Consider the following 22,078-nt stretch of genomic DNA (forward strand, 5'->3'; position numbering starts at 1 on the left):
GTATGGTCATTGGTCACCATACTATTCAATACATATTGACAGAATAGAAGGTATTCAGAGAAGATTTATGCGATTTTCTCTCCGTTCTCTACCATGGTCCCACGAAATCTCACTACCATCCTACAATCAAAGAGTTATTCTACTAAATCTCCCTCTACTCTCAGAGCATAGAGAATACTTACAGCTTTGTTACATCATTAAAATAATAAACGGTTCTATAACATCGTCATCAACTTTGGATCGTTTACATTTCAGTTTAAGCCAAGCTAACATAAGAAGACAAACACCTTTATGTCCATCTTTCAGTAGAGTAAATTATGGATTATTATAGTCCTCCTAGTCAGTTGGTTTCAGTATTTAATAAATATTACTTATGATCTCTTCTGTTAATGATACTTTTAAAAGTATTAAATTTAAACAAACCTTTTTTAAAACGAGAATGTAATGTAAATTTAAAATATACTAGTTTTAAGATATATAATAAGTGTTTAACGTTAGTCCTTAACGCATTAAATAAATAAATGATTTGGGATTAACCTTCTTTCTTCTATGATTTTTATAAGTCTCCTCAGAAGCAGTTTTTCAAAAACTTTTGCCATAATTGGTATAAGCAATATTGGTCTGTAAGACGTCACTTCTGTATGTGGTTTACCTTGCTTGGGTATGACAATTACTTCAGCAATTTTAAAATGATGTGGGACTTACCGGTGCTTGAGGCATGCATTTATTATATATTGGAGTTTTATGAAGGCTTTCAATGGCATTTCTTTCATAGCCTGAACAGTAATTAGATCGTAACCTGGTGATTTTTTATTTGATAGTTGATATAAACACATACTTTTTATTTCTTTAAGTCTAAAAATTGGTATTTCACTTTCATCTATCTTATCAACAACCTGTAAGCTATTTTTAGCCGCGTTTGTTGGGTATGGCTTAAAAACATTCGCAAGATGCTCAGCAAAAAAGTTAGCTTTTTCTTTTGAATTACTGATCCATTTAACATCTTGAGATTTCAATGGCGAGTTTTGTAACTGTGGTCTTTTCTGGCGCTTGGGTGTTGTTCATAGCGAAAAATCGGTTGAAGCATCAGTAGTTAAATTCTTTAGGAATGTACTGAGTGAATCATTTTTGAATTTGTAAATTTGTTTTTTAAGATTGTTGCTTAGTCGGTTAAACGTTCTTTTATCATCTGGAAATCTAGTGTTTTGCCATATTCTTCGAGCTCTTGTTTTCTCTAATATCAACTCTCTTATCTCTAAAGTATATTTTATTTATCGTTATATCTTATCTCTAAAGGATATTTTATTTAATTTTGTCTTCTTTAACAAATTTTGGAGTACTTCCTTCAGCAGCCTGTTGCACATCAGCAATAAATTGGTCCACGTCATGGTCAATTTGCTCAATTGTATCCATGGGAGATCTTAGATTTATAAAACTTAAAAGCTAAATCTCTAAATAGCCCAGTAATTTTAGGCATTTTTTACCCCAATCTGCGGAAAAATTCCTACTGGGCTCGATTTTGGTATAGACCTTCGTTACGGCGTTGTTTTAATTTATTCAACACGTTAAATACTAACGCAGCAATCTCTTATTCTATAACATTATGTACATTAAATATACTTATAAATACTTAAATCTATTTTATAAATTTAATTGTAATGGATGAAGAACATATTCTTAAAATTTTGCGATTTTACATTAACATTTATTGATTGAATTAACATTTATTGATTGAATTAAGAAATAGTTTTTATTGAAGATATTTATCAAAATATTGAGAGGACTATTGGCCCCATAATTAGATCTACTAAAAATATTACAAAGAGGCATTTGCCTTCTTAAGCTAGAACGACTAACACTAAAACTCAATCTACACAGAATCGATGAAGCCGTAACTGTTCCGCCAACAATTCCCACCATAAAACAGAATTGCAAGTACTCTCGATGACTTAAAAGAGATGGAAGATTTATTAGTTGAAGTCTATGTGAATAAGGTGGCAAATCAATCCTACTAGACCAGGGAAGAAAACGTAAACAAAATCTCATAAATCTTCTTTGAACACATTCTATTCTGTTGACATGAACCGCGTAATATGGGGCCCATACAATACAACCGTATTCCAGAATAGACCTAACAAATGAAACATACAGAATTTTAAGCACATAAGGATCACGAAAGTCACGAGCAAATCTTTTAATGAGAATTGCAAGTACTCTCGATGACTTAAAAGAGATGGAAGATTTATTAGTTGAAGTCTATGTGAATAAGGTGGCAAATCAATCCTACTAGACCAGGGAAGAAAACGTAAACAAAATCTCATAAATCTTCTTTGAACACATTCTATTCTGTTGACATGAACCGCGTAATATGGGGCCCATACAATACAACCGTATTCCAGAATAGACCTAACAAATGAAACATACAGAATTTTAAGCACATAAGGATCACGAAAGTCACGAGCAAATCTTTTAATGAAACCAAGCATCTGATTAGCTTTTTTTATAATATAATTGTAATGGTTAGTGAATGAAAGTTTTGAATCCAACACCACACCGAGGTCAGAGAAACTTGAAAGACTACATAATTGAGACGTGTTCAACAAATAAGTATATGACAGGACATTGTGTTTGCGTGTAAAACGCATTATTTTACACTTGTCAATATTTAAAGACAGACGATTAGTATTGCACCATTCCCAGAATTTTTGAAGATCTTCTTGTAGAAGTTCACAGTCAGCTACTGAGTCAATTTTTCGAAATATTTTCACGTCATCGGCATAAATTAAAGACATAGAGTTACTTAAAACAGAAGGAAGATCATTAATAAATAAGACAAACAATAAAGGACCAAGGTGACTACCTTGAGGTACACCCGAATTAACTTTAAACCATTGGGAACTTTCATTTCTAAATACAACACTATATAATCTATTTTTGAGATACGAAGAAATCCATAAAATAAAGCGATCGTTAAGTCCAATGGTGCATAGTTTCTTAAGTAATATTTCATGATTAAGTTTGTCGAAAGCTTTACTGAAATCAGTAAAAACACAATCTACTTGCTTATACTTTTCAAAGGCATCTAAGCAGAACGTTGTAAACTGTAGTAAATTTGTGACCGTAGATTTCTTTTTGACAAAGCCATGTTGGTTTTCACATATAACAGAGGTACAATGAAATGACAGAATATCACAGACAATGGATTCGAACAGTTTAGGGATGACAGAAAGCTTGGCAATAGGTCTGTAGTTTGTCACTAATTTTTTTGGACCTTTCTTATGAATGGGAGTAAGATATGCATTTTTCCATATAGCGGGAAACGTAGAATTACTAATTGACGTATTGAAAAGCACAAACAACGGGTAAGACATATATATTGCACATTTTTTCAAAATAAAAGACGGCAAGCCATCAGGGCCGGGACTGAAACACTCGTCTAACTTTTCGATATAGTCAAGAATAGTTGCTTCAGAAATTGCAAAATTAATCGAGTTAAGATGTGAGAATTCCTCAAATGAATAAGTTATATTTGAGTCATTTGTAGAGTCATTTTCAAAAGCTAAAGCACCCTGGAAGAATTCGGCGAACATGTTGGATATAACCTCTGGGGAATGGCTAGTAGAATTATTATAAGTCATATGTGCTGGGTAACCGTCAGATTTTCTTTTACAATTAACATAATTCCAGAAGTTACGTGGATTAGATTTAAGTTCATTTTCTGTTTTAGATATAAAGCTTGTATAGAGAAAGTTAGAGTAGCTTATAAATTCATCCTTTAAATGAATGTAACTATTACGGTTTTCATCAGTTTGTGATAGATTGAATTTTATGAAGATGTGAAAAATCGACATTGATATCGCGTCCGCGTAAGAAGTTATAGAGGTCAAAAGGTCACGAAAATCAGTTTTTCGCATATATCTCGTGACCTGTTGCTCAGAAGTCAATAGGGGTCCATGGAAAATCTGTTCGTCATAAAATTATCTACAAATATTGCCTTCTGCATTTTTCTGTAAATCCAACCGATTTCGGACTATATTATAACGTAGTCATTCAAACTACATAAATTTGTTCAAAGTTTCGATATGACTCTTAGAAGTAGTCTAAGATTGATTTGGGGTGTTTTGACCCTTAAATGTTTTTACCCTGAGACCAAAACATCTCAGGGTAGGTAAATTTGACCTGAGGGTCAAAATTAATTGCTAAGATTTTATTAAATTTTTAGTTAATAGCTAAGTAACTCAGTTAGTTAGTAAGTTAGTTAGTAAGTAAGTTTGAATATCGATTACAAGTGAAACTTATAAAAACGTATTAATAAAAAGCAAAAAAGATTACACATGTATTTTTCAGTATTCAAATAATGAATTATTCACTCTGAAATAAAACAAACCTATTATTACGTATCATTTATTATGCCTACGCTTGAAACGGCTCTATTCCGAGAACGATTGGATTTACAGAAAAATGCATAAGGCAATATTTCTAGATACTTTTATGACGAACAGATTTTCCATAGACCCCTATTGACCTCCGAGCAACAGGTCACGAGATATATGCGCAAAGCTGATTTTCGTGACCTTTTGACCTCTATAACTTCTAACGCGGACGCGATATCAATGTCGATTTTTCACATCTATACCAAAATCAAGCCCAGTAGGAATTTTTCCGCAGATAAAACCTAAAATTAATGGACTAAAAGTCACTCCAGTTTGTTTTCTTATTTACAAGCTTTGGATTACTTTTTTCTATAACTTCCGATTCACTTAGTGATAGAATCACTGGAGTATGATCTGCTGACAGGTCATAATTACTTTTGACACTAATGTGATTTCGTTTGATTCCTTCATCTACGAAAAAGTCAATAATGTCTGGTATTTTTTATCGGAAGGCAAGTAAGTTGGCGATCTAGAAATTATTATGCTAGTTTATTATTGTGATTGCCAGGCATTTATCTTTCAATGGATTGGTTTTTATTTTATTGAGGAAAAAAATAATTTCGTTTGTTGATACTTTTTGCTAATTTTTTTATTAGGATTTGAAAGTGTGGTGAAATGTATAAATAACATAAGTTTTTAATATTTCAACCCCTTATAAAAATAATCTATCGAGATACCTGATTGAAAAACCACAAAACTCATTCAAAAATAAACGCGTGACAGTAATAAAATATAAAATAAATGCTTACCCTTTCATATCCCATCCTATCCATATTGCTCGACATACTTACCTACACATTGTATATCTTTTTCATTGACCTGTGTTAAAAATAAGTTCAAACCCATTCATGGACCATGGTAGGTAGGTAGAGATGGCGGTCATAAGCAGCCTAGCTTGATGAGCCAATTAGCGCAGAAAGCGCCGTTTTGATACCCAAACGTGTGAAACCTATGAGTTATAAATGGATTAATTGAAATAATGTAATTTCAATACAAACGAGTGTTTAAGCTGGCCTAAAACCACTTCGTTGCATTGAGGAATGAGATCAAGTCTTTGATCTTTAATTCTGAGATGTTATTTATATCGCCGAAAAATTCACTGCCCAGAGAGAGCACTCTACTTCTAGCAAGGGCAGGACATTGGCATAGGAAGTGGAATACCATTTCTTTTTCCTGCTGATTCAAATGACTGCGACAAAAGGTGTTGTAAGGAATACCTAGCTTTGCTGCGTGTTCTCCTATCGGCCAATGTCCCGTACATACCGCAACGATTCTGCTAATTTCTTTTCTGGGTCTTGAGATTAGATCATATGTTTTGGATTTATTATAGGTGGGCCAGATTTTTCTGGATATGGCGCAGCTAGTCAAGTTGTGCCACCTATTGTTAGCTTTTGTTAGGTATTCTAAGAAGATATCGCCCTTCATGACTCCCATGGGGATGTTAACTATTTCTGCTAGTGACTCATGAAGGGCCGATCCTTGCCTGGCCAGTTCATCCACCTTTTCATTGCCCTCAAAACCACTGTGACCTGGGATCAAGATGAGAGTGATTGTGAAGCTTCCACTCAGCAATGAGAGTTCCTCCCTGCACTGCTGAACTAATTTGGAGGATGTCGTGACCAAGTGAAAATGCAGGTGTTGAAGTCTCTCGTCACAATGCCGTCTTCCCAGTCTGATCTCATTATAGGAGTGCAGTAGTCCGTGGGTATCAGAAGCATACCCAATCGCATTAAATTTGCTGTGTCACTGTGACCAAAAGGTTTTGCCTTCCAACAGCCTGTTTCTTTTAGCCTTAAAACGCTACAAGAGACCTGGTATTTTATATGAAGGTCTATGGGTAAAAGGTGCAAGAGAACGTTTAGAGCCTCAGTAGGGCACGACCGGAGGGCTCCAGTTATATGCTTTACTCAGTGCAGGCCACCAAACAATGGCGCTGTAAGTAAGAATGGGTCGTACCACCGCTGAGTAAGTCCATAAAATCATTTTTGATTTAAAACACCATTTTTTCCCAAATGTTTTACTGCAGGCATAAAAAGTAATGCTCGCCTTCTTAACCCGCTCTTCTATATTTAGCTTCCAGCTCAGCTTTGTGTCCAAAATTACACCAAAATATTTTGCGCTAGAAGAAAGTGATAAGATTTGGCCGTTAAGCTGAGGTTGAGGGAAGGCAGGGATTTTGGTTTTAGTTGTAAAAAGCATCAGTTCCGTTTTACTTTGATTAACTCCTAGGCCACAGCTTGTAGCCCAGTTGCTTACTTTTCTCAAAGCCGTGTCAGTGATGTCGCTGATCACGGGTAAACATTTTCCTGATACAAGTACAACCAGATCATCCGCATATTCCACTGCCTTCACTCCACTTCTCTCAAGCTTCACGTGGATATTGTTCAAGAAAAGGAGCCATAAAAGGGAGGAAAGAACGCCACCCTGAGGCGTACCCCTGTTGACGCACTTAAAACAGTTTGAATTTCCTAAACTTGCTCGAATTCTTCTCTCTTTTAGCATTGAAATAATCCAACTTCTGATGTAGTCTTCTACTTCAAAAGTCACTAGAACCTCGAGAATAGATTCGGTTAGGACATTGTTAAAAGCTCCCTCTACATCTAAGAAGGTAGCTAGGGTATATTCTTTAAAGTGTATCGAGTTCTCAATTAATCTAACGACTTCATGGAGGGCTGTTTCTGTAGATTTGCCCCTCATATAAGCGGGCTGCGAACTAGCTAAGGGACATCTTTTGAAAATGTCTCTAATATGAGTTTCCAAAATTCGCTCTAAGGTTTTAAGTACGAAAGATGTTAAACTTATTGGCCGGAAATCCTTCGCGGATTCATGTCCTCTTTTGCCCACTTTGGGTATGAAAACCACGCTAACTTGTCTCCAAGACTTGGGCACATGATTAAGAAGAAGGCAGTCTTTAAAGATTTTTTCAAGCCATAGAACTGCTATCTCTTGCTGATTTTGCAGCATAATAGGCAGAATACCATCAGGGCTTGGGGATTTATACGGAGAAAAAGTGTTAATAGCCCAAGCTATATTTTCTCTTCTTATCAAGGAGTTTACTCGCTCTGTCGTAACTGATAGCAAGGTGGGATTTATGTTCACTTCAAAGGTGCTATCCACAAACCCCGGAAAGTGAGTAGTCATTAGTAGTTCCAAGAATTCAGCTGGAGATTTTGTCCAGGATCCCTCAGGCTTTTTAAGAAACGAGGGATTAGAGTGTTCTATCGATAAAACCTTGCTTAACCTGGCGGAATCCTTAATATCTTCTATGGAATGGCAGTATTCCTTCCAGCTTTCTTTTTTGGCTAAAGCTATAGTACGCTTAAAGACTTTTAAGCAATCTTTATAGGGTTGATAAAATTTGTATTTGTGGCAGATCTTGAAGATTGTTCTAGTAATTTTCCTCAGATTACCCAAGTCTTCATTCCACCAAGGAGGAAATGTTTTGCTGCTATGTCTCACCGGACAAGAGACTTTAAAGGTTATAACCTTTGATTCAAGATCTTCAACCGTATCTGTACTCAGATTGGGTATATATGGGATTTCTATAAGGGGGTGGGGTTTTAGTTTCAAATTTCAGTTGGAAGAGAATCCAACTATGATCTGAAAAAGATCTTAAAGGGGATACTGTCCAATTTTCTACCTGCAGATTGGAGTAGTTATTTATAATGGTAATGTCTAGTACATCCTCCCATCCTTCCTGAACTCGGGAAAGTGAAGGTTGGAGTAGTACCTCTATTGCAGAGAGAAAGGTTATTTTCAATGATATAATCAAATAAAGACTCACCTCGTTCATTGATCTCAGAACTACCCCACAGAGTATGACGTGCATTTGCGTCACACCCGATGAGTAGGCTCGTCTTCATGGTACTGGCTTGGGTTGTCAGCCTACGTACTTCCTCCGGCGGTGACTGCTGGTCGTGCGCCATGTACGCAGAGGCTAAAAGTAAACCTTCAGTATTTGAACCCTCTTATTTGACAACGGTCAAATCAGAGGTGCTAAGATTAGGACACAGAAAAGCTTTAAAGTATTTTTTAGCTAAAATACATGTTCTTGGCTTACCTTGGATCGAACTGACGGGCTCGTAAAAAAGGTCATATTGGCTGTCTTGGAGGCCCCTCACTCGGAGGCCATTAACCCCGGGCTCTTGAATAATGCCCACATCAAAGTTTTTCTCCCTCAGGAAAACTCTCAGGTTATCTGAAGCGCATTTAGAGTGCTTCAGGTTAACCTGAACGACGCGCAGCATGTTTTTTAATTTGGATTAGATTCAACACAGTCAGTTACCAGCTCCTCGCCGGAGAACCCTGCCTCTTTGAGACATCGTCATCCTCGACAATATCCTCAACTAGGTTAGGGTCCGTTTCCTGACTCTGCAGAATCTTTATCTTGGCATTCTTAATACCAAAACTTAGCTTGAAATCGGCTTTTTCAAGAGCCCCACGACTGACCTCGCAGATCCTCAGAAGGTAAGACGCACTGTTCTTCAGTCTTAATGACTGCGGATCAGCTCCGGTCCGCTTGGCTCGATGCTCATGAGGGCAGCCAAATGCGAGCCAGTGGTTGTCTTGGAATCTCCTTAGCTGGGATAAGCTTGAGCCATCCCATTTGTTGCTGACCTCAGCTACACTTTTATTAAGGAAATCCTTAGAAAACCTATCCTCGCACTTGATTACCCTGTATGCCCTAATCATCTCACCAGAGTCGAAACTTGGGTAGGGTCCCTCAGTTGCAGATAAGGTATATAAAAACACCATCCCAGAAAGCTTAGCCTCGATGGAGTTCCACACTGACATCAGAGCTCTGCTGTCAGTGGAGAGCTCATCTACAACCGCCACTTGAAGATCGTCTCTGACAATCTCACTTAAAGTGCGCAATTGCGCCGCTCCCTGAGATGGTGCTTGCTTGTTGGTGCCGTTTGTTTTAGATTTTTTCTGAGGAGGATTAGCTTCCTCACGAGATCTTGTTGTACTCCTCAACAATCTTCCCATATTTGATCTTATCACAGCGGCATCGTTCTCGTGCGGAGTTCCAGCTTCCTCATTTTTAGCAATCTTGCTAAGAATGAAGGATGCCCTAGTGAAATCCGCTCATCAATGCGAACTCGCTGATCTTTTTTTACGATGCGTAGTATCCCTATGGCTTTGCTACCCGAAGGCTTTATTGGATTTATTGCGGGTCGAAGTACAGGGGTACCGCTGGTACCGCATGCACTTCCAGTTTTTGAAGGTTGCTCAGAAATGCTAGTGCCTCCAGCATTATCTGAACAACCTCCGATTGTCTCCTGGCTCGAGGACAGAAGTTCATCCTCCATCTCGGATGTCGTATAGTCTGTTTTGTCATTTTTGTCCACACTCTGTGATTTTCACTACAATGAATTTTTAAATAATATGCAAAACTCCTTTATTTCTGATCCTCGCCGTTTTTACCAGTTTGTTTATGTAAAGAGAAAATCTGACGGATTTCCTTCTACTCTTAAATTTCAAAACACAACATCCTCTGATTCTAAAATATTAACCAACTGTTTAAGCGTAAGACTTATATTAGTACATCTCTGTTTTCATCTAGTACTTTTTACAATGTTTAATTTCCAAAAGATGTCGCTTTAAATATTTTATATATATATGTATATATACTGTCATTTGTAGTCGGAACTGGCTGTAGGTACTCATTTTTGTAATTTTATAACTTCCTTCTTGAATAAACTCTGATAGAGGTAAGACGTGCCTTTTATCTCAGCAAAAAGAATCTTTTACTTGGCAAACGAACTTCTCTTTTCTTATAATTTTGAGCAGATCAACTAACTGAACCAGAGTGAATTACTTCACATTCCAACATTGGACCATCGAGCCGAATTTCATAATTGAAATTAAAAGCAAATCCCTATATTTGCTACTTAAATTGGGCATCTAACTCATCCAACAAGATCCCTATATCTTGCTCCACAACGATCATCTAGATTAGCGAGTTTAGATTGCGTCAATTTATCAATCAACCCATCTTTCGCTCCAAATATGATCAGAAGTTATCGTTTTGCCACTCTACATGTTCTACATTTTGAAAAAAACCTTAATTTCACACTCAGAAGTGATCGTTTTCTTTGCAAATTCAAGTTCCCTATAACTTGTCACATTTTTAACGATCATCACCCAGGAGCAGGGCTGCCAGAAATCATGATTTAGCATGATTTTCATGTTTTTTGAACTAAAATCATGTTTTAATGTTTTCGTGCCCAAAATCATGTTTTTTTTTTTAATCCAAGAGAAAAATCTTTACAATCTGTTCGTTAACCAACAACCTTTTTCACTTGGTGAACTGTTATTTTTAATAAGTTACTGAATACATGAAGTATTTATGTATATGAAATTAATCTTAAATGCGTACAAATTATAATCTTATTTATGTTTTCAAGTTTTATTCCTGCCATTTAGTAATTTAAGTTATAACTACAACTACAACTTTTTGAAAAAAGTGGGAAAATTACAAAAACAAAAAAATATTTTTTCCTACAAAGTCCATTTTTTCGGAAAAATAAGCTATAAACAAAATTTTTGAAGCCAAGATCTAAGCTTTCTGCATCATAAAATGAGTTTAAAATTGTTCACTTTTATAATTTTTGCAAAAAGGAGCCTATGTAGTTATACCTTTGATACTTTATTAATACTATTTTATAAAATAAACTCGAAATAATTTGTTTTATTCCTCCCTAGTCACGATGTGGTTGTTCATTTTCTATCCGTTTTTTCATTTTTTTTTAATCATGTTTTTTGAACTGAAATCATGTTTTTTATCATGTTCGAAATGGCAGCACTGCCCAGGAGTTATTGTGCATTACGACGTCATCACAACGTCACTACAAATAGCTCTCCCAAGCTAGAAAAAGTTGCCTATAACTTGTGCAAGATCCCTAATTCTTGCCCCACCGCAGTCACTGATCTCCAGCATCCATCGTTCACCAAACTCACCACACCACATAAAAAATAAGAAAACGATTCGCATCGATCATAAAAAACGATCGTTGAAAAACAAAAATCGTCATCATTGATCATCATCGACCATCATCACCGCACAGTTTACAACGAGGGATACATAAAAAAGCTGCTATCCCCATCATGCTGCCTAAGCCTCACAACCGGTTTCGCATCACAAATTCACCACGATTATCATTATTATCACGAAAGCACAATCAGTTCCAATTGTGTAACAGGTGCGTGCATTTATTCTTAGATCGGTGCAATTATTCTTAATTTTTTAATATAATTATATGCCTATTAACTATATTTTATATTTAAGTTTTTTAATCCTATACAAAGAAAAAGGTGTTAAGAATTCATTTTTTCTTAAATTTAAATTAAAAAAAAAAATCTAAAAAGAAAAATCGAATTCATACAAAAAAAATATAAATATATGTCGGTTCACACATAAATATATATACGTAATACAGTACCGTATACCGTGCAGTACTTAATAACGGGGTTAAAAAAAGCATTTATGCATAATTTCAAAAATCAGTGAAATATTAATCGATTTTGAATAGATAAATCTCTAACGAAGTGAGTGTGAAGATAATTCCCAATCTTAATGTGCAAGGTTTTGTAAAAGGTTTTTTTTATATAACCTGAATAGTGATTTTTTAACTTTTTCAATTCTTGGGGTGAGTTTTTATTCAATCTTTTATTTCGTTTTAATTTTATATTCATAAAATGAGCGCCCTCAACAACTTTATAATAGCTGCTGATCAGCGATGAAACGATTTCTTAAGTAGATCAAACTCCTTCTAAATTAAAAGCATCAAAAATAGAATTAAAGGACCTTTGGGTTGAAATTAAAGGCGCTATACAATTTGTTTACTTCCCACTCCCGAGGGAGAAGAAGATTTATCAGATTCAGATATCGAATCTGTTAAGGCAAAGTATCTCTTATCTGGAAATACATATATACAATGCTTAAGTGAAATGATCGAGTCAATTAAAAAGCTAAATGTAATAAAAGCCGATAGTTATTTACAAACTTCCGCCCCTAGTCCCGCTTCGGTATCTGGAACTGTTGTTCCTTCGGTAATTCAAACTGTGCCTCCTACTGAATTTCAATCTGTGCCTCCACCACCTTCAGAGATTCACCAGGATCAACATCTTGGTTCTACAAATGGTATCAAAGTACCTGCTTGCGACACCGACATATTATACGGTGATTACTTAACTTGGCCATCATTTAGAGATATTTTTACAACTGTCTATATAAATCACCCTAAATTATGCTCGGTTCAAAATTTATTTCATCTTCATTCGAAGACAAAAGGAGAGGCAAATAATATAGTTTCAAGATTCCCCCTAACCACAGATAGCTTTAACCTAGCATGGGCAGCTTTAACTGATCAATTTGAAAACCAAAGAATCATTGTGAATAATCAATTAAAAAATCTTTTTAATTTATCAAATGTGTCAATAGAATTCGGAAAGGGTGTTCGAAATTTACAACGCGAAATAAATGACAGTCTCTCAATTCTTAAGGCGCACAAAGTTAATACAGATCATTGGGATCCTATTATTGTGTATTTATGTTCCAATAAGCTTCCGGAAAAAAACACTTTCTATATGGGAACAAACATTAGAAAATCCTAGAGATCTTCCATCCTGGTCCGCAATGGACAATTTTCTCACAAATCGTTATAGAGCGTTAGAAACAGTTTCCAATATAAAGTGTCAATCAAAATTAAAGGAATCTACAAATAAATTTAAATTTTTTAAATCAAACAATGATAAAACTCAACAACATCGATCGTTTCATACCAACGCAAAAGGCTATAGTTGCAAACTTTGCAATAATTATCATCCCATTCGACTTTGTCCAAATTTCATTCAATTGTCCATTCCAGATAGAATTTCGAAAGTAAATTCTCTTAAATATTGTAACAATTGTTTATCGTCTTCTCATTTGAAGCATAATTGCCAAAGCATTCATACATTCATATTAGGGCGTTCGTTATTTAGGTTTTTTTCGAGAATCAAGTTCCTAAGTGGAAAAACTGTTTCTAAATAATAAAAAAAAATCCTCTAATTTTTTCAGATTTTTATTTTGACACTAGATGGCACCCCAAGAGGGTTAAAGTTTTTAACATTTGACATAGGTCTGGTATAGGTATTTTTTTAGATATAGACTCCAATCAAAATTTGATGAGGTCCTTGTCTACGTTAAACAACGTTTTCAAAAAGGTATAGATCATTTTTCTAGGACCAGGGGTTTAGTCAGGGCATGCAAATTCAAAATTTCTTTTTTTTTTTTTTTTTTTTTTTTTTTGACGGGAGGAAATCTTCAAAAGACACTTGGCAGTATTCGACACCAAGTAGTGTGGGACTCTTAACCACTAAAACCACCTCTTTATCAGGACCAATCTTGAGAGATCGACATCAGATTTTTCTTTCTTAACTTTGTAAAATCACTTTGGGGGAAGTTTAAACTTTTAATACTTTCCCATGTCTTTTTAGACCATAAGCTCATGAGGCTTGGTTCTTCTTAATCTTCGAACATGGTTTCTTGTATTCAAGACAGACACCATTTCAGAATTGGTATGACTTTGCAGTCTCTGATTATGCAATACAGCGTATTTTTTAACAACTTCTGTAACCGTTTCTATTTGTAAGTCACGATGTAGATCGCTATTTCTTATGTACCAAGGTGCATTAACTATTCCACGAAGGACTTTGTTTTGGAATTTTTGGATGATTTCGATATTTGTTTTCTTTGTACAGCCCCATAATTGGATACCATAGGTCCAAACAGGCTTTAGTACTTGATTATACAGCATTATTTTGTTTTGGGTTGATAAATCAGAGTTGTTACCAAGTAACCAGTACATTTTTCTATATTTCAAGTTTAGTTCTTCTCTTTTCTTTTTGATGTGCTCTTTCCACTTTAGCTTTGCATCCAAAGTCATTCCAAGGTATTTGGCCGTATTGGCGTAAGGTACAGCTTGATTATTAATGAATATTGGAATATTGTTTATCTTTTTATTTGTAAAGTTTATATGTGAAGATTTTGTTTCATTGAGCTTGATACGCCATTTTTCGGTCCAATCTCTGACTGTGTCGACGGCATATTGCAGCTTTACTGCTCCCCTAGAGACACATTTGTCGGGTACCAAAATTGCGGTATCATCTGCAAAAGTAGCCATTATGGTGTGATTCCCAACTGGGATATCCCTTGTGTATAGTAAATACAGGGTAGGACCTAGGACACTTCCTTGTGGTACACCGGCTTCTATTTTCTTCAATTCCGAATATTCTTGATCGTACCTTACTCTAAACAATCGGTCTGAGATGTACGATTTTAATATTTCATAGTACTGTCTGGGAAGATCCCTTTGCAGTTTGTACTCAAGTCCCTCATGCCAAACCTTGTCAAAGGCTTGAGCAACATCTAAGAAAATAGCTGAACAGACTTGTTTTTCTTCTAATGCTTTTTCTATTACATCCGTTATTCTATGAACTTGGTCTATCGTGGAATGTTTATTTCTAAAGCCAAACTGATGATTTGGGATTAACCTTCTTTCTTCTATAATTTTGCTAAGTCTCTTCAGAAGCAGTTTTTCAAAAACTTTTGCCATAATTGGTATAAGCGATATTGGTCTGTAAGACGTCACTTCTGTAGGTGGCTTACCTTGCTTGGGTATGACAATAACTTCAGCAATTTTCCAATGGTGTGGGACATACCGTTTCTTAAGGCATGCATTTATTATATATTGGAGTTTTATGAAGGCTTTCAAAGGCATTTCTTTCATAACCTGAGCAGTAATAAGATCGTAACCTGGTGATTTTTTATTTGATAGTTGATGTAAACACATACTTTTTATTTCTTTTAATCTTACAATTGGTATTTCACTTTCATCTATCTTATCAACAAGCTGTAAGCTATTTTCAGCCGCGTTTGCTGGGTATGGCTTAAAAACATTCGCAAGATGCTCCGCGAAAAGGTTAGCTTTTTCTTTTGGGTTACCGATCCATTTCCCATCTTGAGATTTCAAGGGAGAGTTTAGTAACTGCGGTCTTTTCAGGCGCTTGGCTGCTTTCCATAGCGAAAAATCGGTTGAAGCATCAGTCGTTAAATTCTTTAGGAATGTACTGAGTGAATCGTTTTTGAATTTATAAATTTGTTTTTTAAGATTGTTGCTTATACGGTTAAACGTTGTTTTATCATCTGGAAATCTAGTATTTTGCCATTTTCTTCGAGCTCTTCTTTTCTCTATTATCAACTCTCTTATCTCTAAAGGATATTTTATTTCATTTTGTCTTCTATTAGAAAATGTTGGAGTACTTTCTTCAGCGGCCTGTTGCACATCAGCAATAAATTGTTCCACTTCATGGTCAATTTGCTCGATTGTATCCATGGGAGATCTTAAATTTATAAAACTTAAAAGCCTTTCTCTAAAATCACTCCAGTTTGTTTTCTTATTTACAAGCTTTGGATTACTTTTTTCTATTACTTCCGATTCACTTAGTGTTAGAATCACTGGAGTATGATCTGATGACAAGTCATAATTACCTTCGACACTAATGTGATTTCGTTTGATTCCTTTAGCTACGAAAAAGTCAATAAGGTCTGGTATTTTGTTAGTATCGGAAGGCCAGTAAGTAGGCGACCTGGAGGAATAGAATTCGCAATTGTATTTACGGCCTGCTTGGAAAAGTCTTTTGCCTTTAGTTGATATAAGTCTTGAACCCCAATGGGTGTGTTTCGCATTGAAGTCTCCACCAACAAGAAAGTTATGCCCAAGAAGATTTAATAGATCTGTATAGTCATCTTCTGTCGGGGAGCGCCTTGGTGGGCAGTATATAGCTGCTATCTTAAACTCTTTCTTTTTCATACCGATACTAATAGTTGTTACTTGCATATTTTCATTAGAAAGCTTGGTTTCTTCATAATGTTTTAAGCTTTCTTTTATAAGAATCGCCGATCCACCTCTTGCCTTGTCAGCTGGATGTGGAGCGTGGTAACATGAATAGTTTTCTATTACATTATCTAGACTTTGCCCATTGGAGAAGTGAGTTTCGGACACCAAGCAAATATCTATATGTTCTAGATCTAAAAAGATTTGTAATTCGGATAAGTGTTGTAAAAGACCGTTTGCATTCCATGTAGCGATTTTAAGTGTTCTGTCCATCATTGTTTTTTAAGAGCGACTTTTTCGCTTAACTGTTTGATATTCAAATCCTGTTTATCAATTCTTTGAAGAATGAGGTGTAGCATTTCTTTTATGGAAGTCTCTTCATTCTTCCGCACATTTTTTAGAATCTGAGAATAGGCTTTATTTCCATCGCTTTTACTTTGAACAGCTTTTTTAGGCGGTTCATTCTTAGTATTGTTTTCAGCAGTTAAATCGGTATTTACTGTGATTCTGGGTTTGACTCTAGCAGATGTATTTTTGCTTCTGAACTCTTGGAATTTTTTGGCAACTGGGCAGCCTCTATAGCTTGCCGGGTGATTACCCTGGCAGTTCACACATTTTGCTTTCTGATCTTTGCTCATCGGACAATTTTTAGTTGCATGTTTTCCTTCGCACTTTACACAAGCAAACTCGCGGTTGCAGTATTTTTGGGTATGACCAAAAGCTTGGCAACGTTTGCACTGCGGAACAACTTTAGATTTTCGGAGTGGTTCAATTTTAACAGCTATGCCCAAGATTGATCTTACTTTATAAATCTCCTCGACACTTTGTTTACTGTCAAAAGTTAGCATGAATAAAGGTAGTAACCTCTTACTCGTCTTCGATTCTCCAGAGGAGTTTTTAATTGTCTCATTCTTAAATAGATTGACTGCATCAAGGGCTTGGTAGCCTTTTTGTACAAGATCTACCACTACTTCCTCAGGAGAGCACGAGGAATGAAGACCTCTGGCTACTACTTTTATTGGCCTTGTAGCTTTGTTCTCATATGAGTGCCATTGAATTTGGTGTTTGCTCAATTCTTCAGTGACAGATCTATACTCGTCGGCTTCTTCGACTGTGACTTTCCAGTTGTCTTTGTTGTACGATGTGTATTTGCAAGCTTTTTTAGTACATTTTTCTATTATTTTCTTAAGATCTCCAAAAATTGGAAATCCTGAGATCATAATTGGTGGTGGTGTAATTTTTTTGCTGCCTTTAGCGTGAGAATTTGATTTATCAACAGCTACCACATTATTCGGTTCTTTAGTTTCTGTAAACAATTCTTTATTATTTTCGTTTTTAGAGTTTTTCTGATTTCTTAAACAAATCTCAGGACTCCCGTTTGGTTTACGTTTCTTTGTGATACGCTTATTTTTCTTTTTCTCGGTTTCAAACAAGAGCTCTTCTTCATCAGTTTGATATTCACGCTCAATATATTTTGGACTTAACTGAAGCGTGGACTCTGAATCTTTCTTGTCAAGTAAGGAAACTTTCTCTTCGAGTTTTTTCACTTGCAGCTGAAGACTTTGAACTAGAACTTCAAGTTGTTTTCTTGCTGCTATTTCAATTTGCCATTCTTCAAAGTAGTTCTTTGATTTTGATTGGTCTATCTCTTTGTCTTCGATGGAACTCTGTTGATCTGTAATGTCGATCTCTTCATTTTTCTTGGTCCCTTTTTCTCCGATGTGTTTAACATCGATAATATTGTTTGGAGTTGTCGGTGATGTAACCCCTGAAGTAGATTTATTTGGGGGAGTTCTTTGCATCTTTGAACTCCGTCTCTCAATATTTATAAGCAATAATTGGTCCTCCCCAGAATCCATAGGACCGACCTCTAAAGAGAGTGGATTTACCAGTTTAACTGGATTGCCACCTGGGGTATTTAATCTATTCGTTTTGTTCATTGCCATAATTTTTTTTTTTTTAACTTTGTTTTCGTACCATAAATAGGTCAGTTACTTCTATCCATAGTTTATATTCAGCCGCCCCACAGGGTACAGACGCTGACCAGTGTGCCGCACAATATGTGTCAGACGCTCTTGGATTTAATTGTGAGCTGGTGCATTCAGAGCGATATTTCTGTTCTTTTGCTCCTAGTTCCTGAAAAGATAACTCAGGTGACTCAGCTCGTGGATCGAAAGGATCCAACGCTCGTCGTTAGTTGGATATCCAGCGGGCACCGCTAGGAGGTGACGATGCGATTTTGCCGCGCCCTTTGAAATTGAAAATATTCCTGATTATAAGCCTCTCTCGGAAGAAGATATATTTTGTGAAGATTTGTATTCCACGACAACCTCGAGAGGTGCTGATGGTCGTTATACAGTCCGACTTCCTTTCAAAGATCCCACTCCAGCATTAGGTCAATCTCGTGACATAGCCTTCAAACAATTCCAGCGCATGGAAAAATCCTTTGAAAAAAACCCTGACCTGTATGTTAAGTACAATCAAGTGTTGGAAGAATATTCCACATTGGGTCATATGGAAAGGGTTCCATCCGATAAAATCATAAATGAAAACAAAGTGTGTTCATTCTTTTTGCCCCACCATGCGGTTATAAAACCAGATAGCATTTCAACCAAAATTCGAGTTGTTTTCAACGCGCCTAATAAATCCAGCACTGGTGTCGGATTAAACGACTTGTTGCACACTGGCCCTGTGTTACAATCCGACTTAACTACCTTAATTTTGAATTGGCGTTTGTATCGATATGTGTTCAATGCAGATATCGAAAAAATGTATCGTCAAATAAGAGTTGACCCTGAACACACTCCGTATCAACGAATTTGGTACCGAAATTCCGCGAATGAAGACAATCAAGTAAAAACTTATGAGTTAAAAACAGTAACGTTTGGTGTTAATTGTGCACCATTTTTAGCTATTCGGACACTACACAAACTATCTGAAGATGTGCAATATATCTTGCCTCTTGCTTCTACAATTTTGAAAGAAGATTTTTATGTCGATGACGTCTTGTCCGGTGCACATGAAATTGATTCTGCATTAAGAGCACAACAAGAGTTGATCGAAGCTTTAGAGTCTGCAGGCTTTCCGTTAAGAAAGTGGACATCCAATTGTCAAGATCTTCTTAACAATATTCCAAAGGCTCATCTTTTAAATGAAAATATTTTAAATCTTGAAGATAAAATTGTTTCGAAAACGCTTGGCATACGATGGAATGCAAAACTTGATGCATTTCAATTTTTCTTAAAACATTAGCATCTTATATTGGTCTTACCAAAAGATCAGTGATTTCTATAATTGCACGATTGTTTGACCCTGCTGGCTGGCTAGCCCCAGTCATTATCACTGCAAAGATCATAATGCAGCAAGTCTGGCGTGACGGCACGTCATGGGACCAAGAAATTGCGCCGCTAACGTGTCGCCGCTGGAAATTATTTTTAACTTCCTTGCCATTTATAGAAAGAATCCAAGTCCCTCAATGGCTACAATATGACCCAACAAAACCAATTCAAATTCACGGCTTTGGCGACGCTTCAGAGCATGCATACGCAGCAGCCTTTTACTTACGCGTTCAAACCAGTGAAAATAGTTGCTCTTCGAATTTAATATGCTGCAAAAGTAAAGTAGCCCCAGTTAATCAACTGCCTTTGCCTAGGCTAGAACTATGCGGTGCTTTTCTCTTAGCAAAACTTTTTACAAAGGTCATATCCAAATTAAAATGTCCCGGTAATGATCTATATTGTTGGACCGATAGTTCAATAGTATTGGCTTGGTTAGATAAACCAGCCTGCACATGGAAAACCTTCGTGGCGAACCGCATTTCTCAAATTCAAACAGATCTTCCCCATATAAAGTGGAGACATGTTCGGTCAGCAGATAATCCTGCTGACTTGGCAACCAGAGGTATTTCACCGATAGAGCTTCAAAATAATAATTTATGGTGGAATGGTCCTTCTTGGCTCTGCGAGCCCCAGTCTCTTTGGCCTCAGTCTCTTTTAAAAACTGCAGGTGAAGATGACCTGGAGCGGCGAGCAATTAAAGTTTACACCAGTTCAATTGTATCAAATGTTGAAACAGTAATTAGTAGATTTTCTTCGTGGTCAAGACTATTACGAGTGATGAGTTATGTCCTTCGATTTTTCCATCTAACACAAAAAGCATAAAAAGTTCTTTCGATATACAGCAACAACCGTTTCTAAGCATGAAATGGATCATGTGAAAGGACTCGTCATTTGCTTGACCCAACATCTTTATTATCAACCTGATTACGTTAAACTCTTAAGAAAAGCACCAGTTTCCAGCAAAAGTCGACTGCTGAACCTGAATCCATTCATAAACAAAAACCATATAATTCGTTCTGATAGCAGACTCTCCTGTTCAACTCTTTCTTATAATGAAAAATATCCCATCTTACTCCCTTATCAAGCCGTAATTTCCAGCCTTTACGTTAATTATTTGCATCGTATTACACTGCACGGTGGAAACCAACTTGTACTTCGAATGGTTCGATGTGAATTTTATATACCATACGTTAAAAAGTTAATTAAAAAGTGCATCCATTTCTGTAAACCTTGTCAGATACAAAGAATGAAATTGCAAACCCAAATAATGGGTGCCCTACCAGTTGAACGAACCATAATCTCTTCTCCTTTCACTTACACAGGCGTTGATTTTGCCGGCCCATATTTGATAAAGAGCTATTCGGGTAGAAATTGTCGCATTACTAAAGGGTTTGTATGCCTTTTCGTTTGTTTTGGAACAAAAGCAATTCATTTAGAAGTCGCAAGTGATTTGAGTACTGATACCTTTTTAGGAGCATTCAATCGATTTATTTCTCACCGTGGCTTGCCAAAAACGCTATTCTCTCATAATGGCACCAATTTTGTAGGTGCTAATAAAGCCATTTCAAGTGATTTTAAAGCATTCGAATCTGCCACCGATGAATTGTGTGAAAGATACAAGGATCGCAACCTCGAGTGGAAATTCATTCCACCTGGTGCTCCACACATGGGAGAGATTTGGGAAGCAGGTGTAAAGAGTTTTAAACTTCACTTTAGAAAAATAGCTGGAACGAACAAATTTACTTTCGAAGAATTTTCAACGCTTCTAGCTAAAGTTGAAGCTTGTCTGAACTCAAGACCCATTTCTCCCATTACCGAAAACCCAGCTGATATTCTGCCTTTAACTCCAGGACACTTTCTCCGTGGTGGACCTTTATTATCACCGTTAGAACCTGCTATGGATGAAAGTTCCCTAAGTTGCATTAAGAGATGGGAACGCGTTAAGATTCTTCATCATCAATTTTGCCGTAGGTGGAAGGATGAGTATCTAAAGGAGTTAAATAAAAGATACAAATGGAAATGTCCAAAACGGAACATTATGTTAGACGATTTAGTCGTTATAAGAGATGAAAATCTCCCCCCAAACGAATGGCGTCTTGGCCGCATTATTAAGGTCTATCTTGGACCCGATGACAAAGTTCGTGTTGTAGATGTGAAGACTCAAAATGGAGTCATAACTAGACCTATTACAAAACTTTGCATTTTGCATGAACCTGATTTTGAGCCTCAATCTGAGCCAGAATTCAAATCTCCACCTGAACCTTCAAATTGAATTTTATCACCTGTTTTTTTGAAAATATGCATGAATTACAAAACAAACAAAAAAAAACAAAACAAAAAAAAAAACAAAAAACAAAGCAAAATGAATTCAAATACCAATTAGCTTAATCCTAAATTTAAGATAAGATTGATTTAATATAAAATT

The 22,078-nt window shown here is 36.2% G+C and overlaps 2 protein-coding genes across 2 annotated transcripts; one reads left to right on the plus strand and one right to left on the minus strand.

Annotated features, from left to right (window-relative positions):
- Window positions 1-8,714: 8,714 nt before the first annotated feature.
- On the minus strand, window positions 8,715-19,652 carry LOC129907773 (uncharacterized). The gene is made up of 3 exons (XM_055984145.1): window positions 19,587-19,652; window positions 9,540-9,787; window positions 8,715-9,489 (listed from the first exon to the last, which is right to left on the minus strand). The coding sequence occupies exons 1-3, from the start codon at window positions 19,650-19,652 to the stop codon at window positions 8,715-8,717; spliced, it is 1,089 nt and encodes a 362-aa protein (XP_055840120.1).
- A 1,268-nt stretch (window positions 19,653-20,920) lies between these two features.
- On the plus strand, window positions 20,921-21,925 carry LOC129907781 (uncharacterized). Its single transcript, XM_055984156.1, has one exon. The coding sequence runs from the start codon at window positions 20,921-20,923 to the stop codon at window positions 21,923-21,925; it is 1,005 nt and encodes a 334-aa protein (XP_055840131.1).
- Window positions 21,926-22,078: the final 153 nt, after the last annotated feature.

This window comes from Episyrphus balteatus, chromosome 1, assembly GCF_945859705.1.
Source record: "Episyrphus balteatus chromosome 1, idEpiBalt1.1, whole genome shotgun sequence".
Taxonomy (NCBI): Eukaryota; Metazoa; Arthropoda; class Insecta; order Diptera; family Syrphidae; genus Episyrphus; species Episyrphus balteatus.

Bases quoted from the DNA above. Each gene is read 5' to 3' on its own strand.
- LOC129907773 (XM_055984145.1), bottom strand. From the start codon at position 19,652: ATGACTGGGGCTAGCCAGCCAGCAGGGTCAAACAATCGTGCAATTATA. The intron at 9,788-19,586 runs GTAAGACCAATA...TGAAAATCACAG, and splicing joins TAGAAATCACTGATCTTTTG to AGTGTGGACAAAAATGACAA. The intron at 9,490-9,539 runs GCGAGTTCGCAT...CTTCATTCTTAG, and splicing joins CGCATCGTAAAAAAAGATCA to CAAGATTGCTAAAAATGAGG.
- LOC129907781 (XM_055984156.1), top strand. From the start codon at position 20,921: ATGGGTGCCCTACCAGTTGAACGAACCATAATCTCTTCTCCTTTCACT.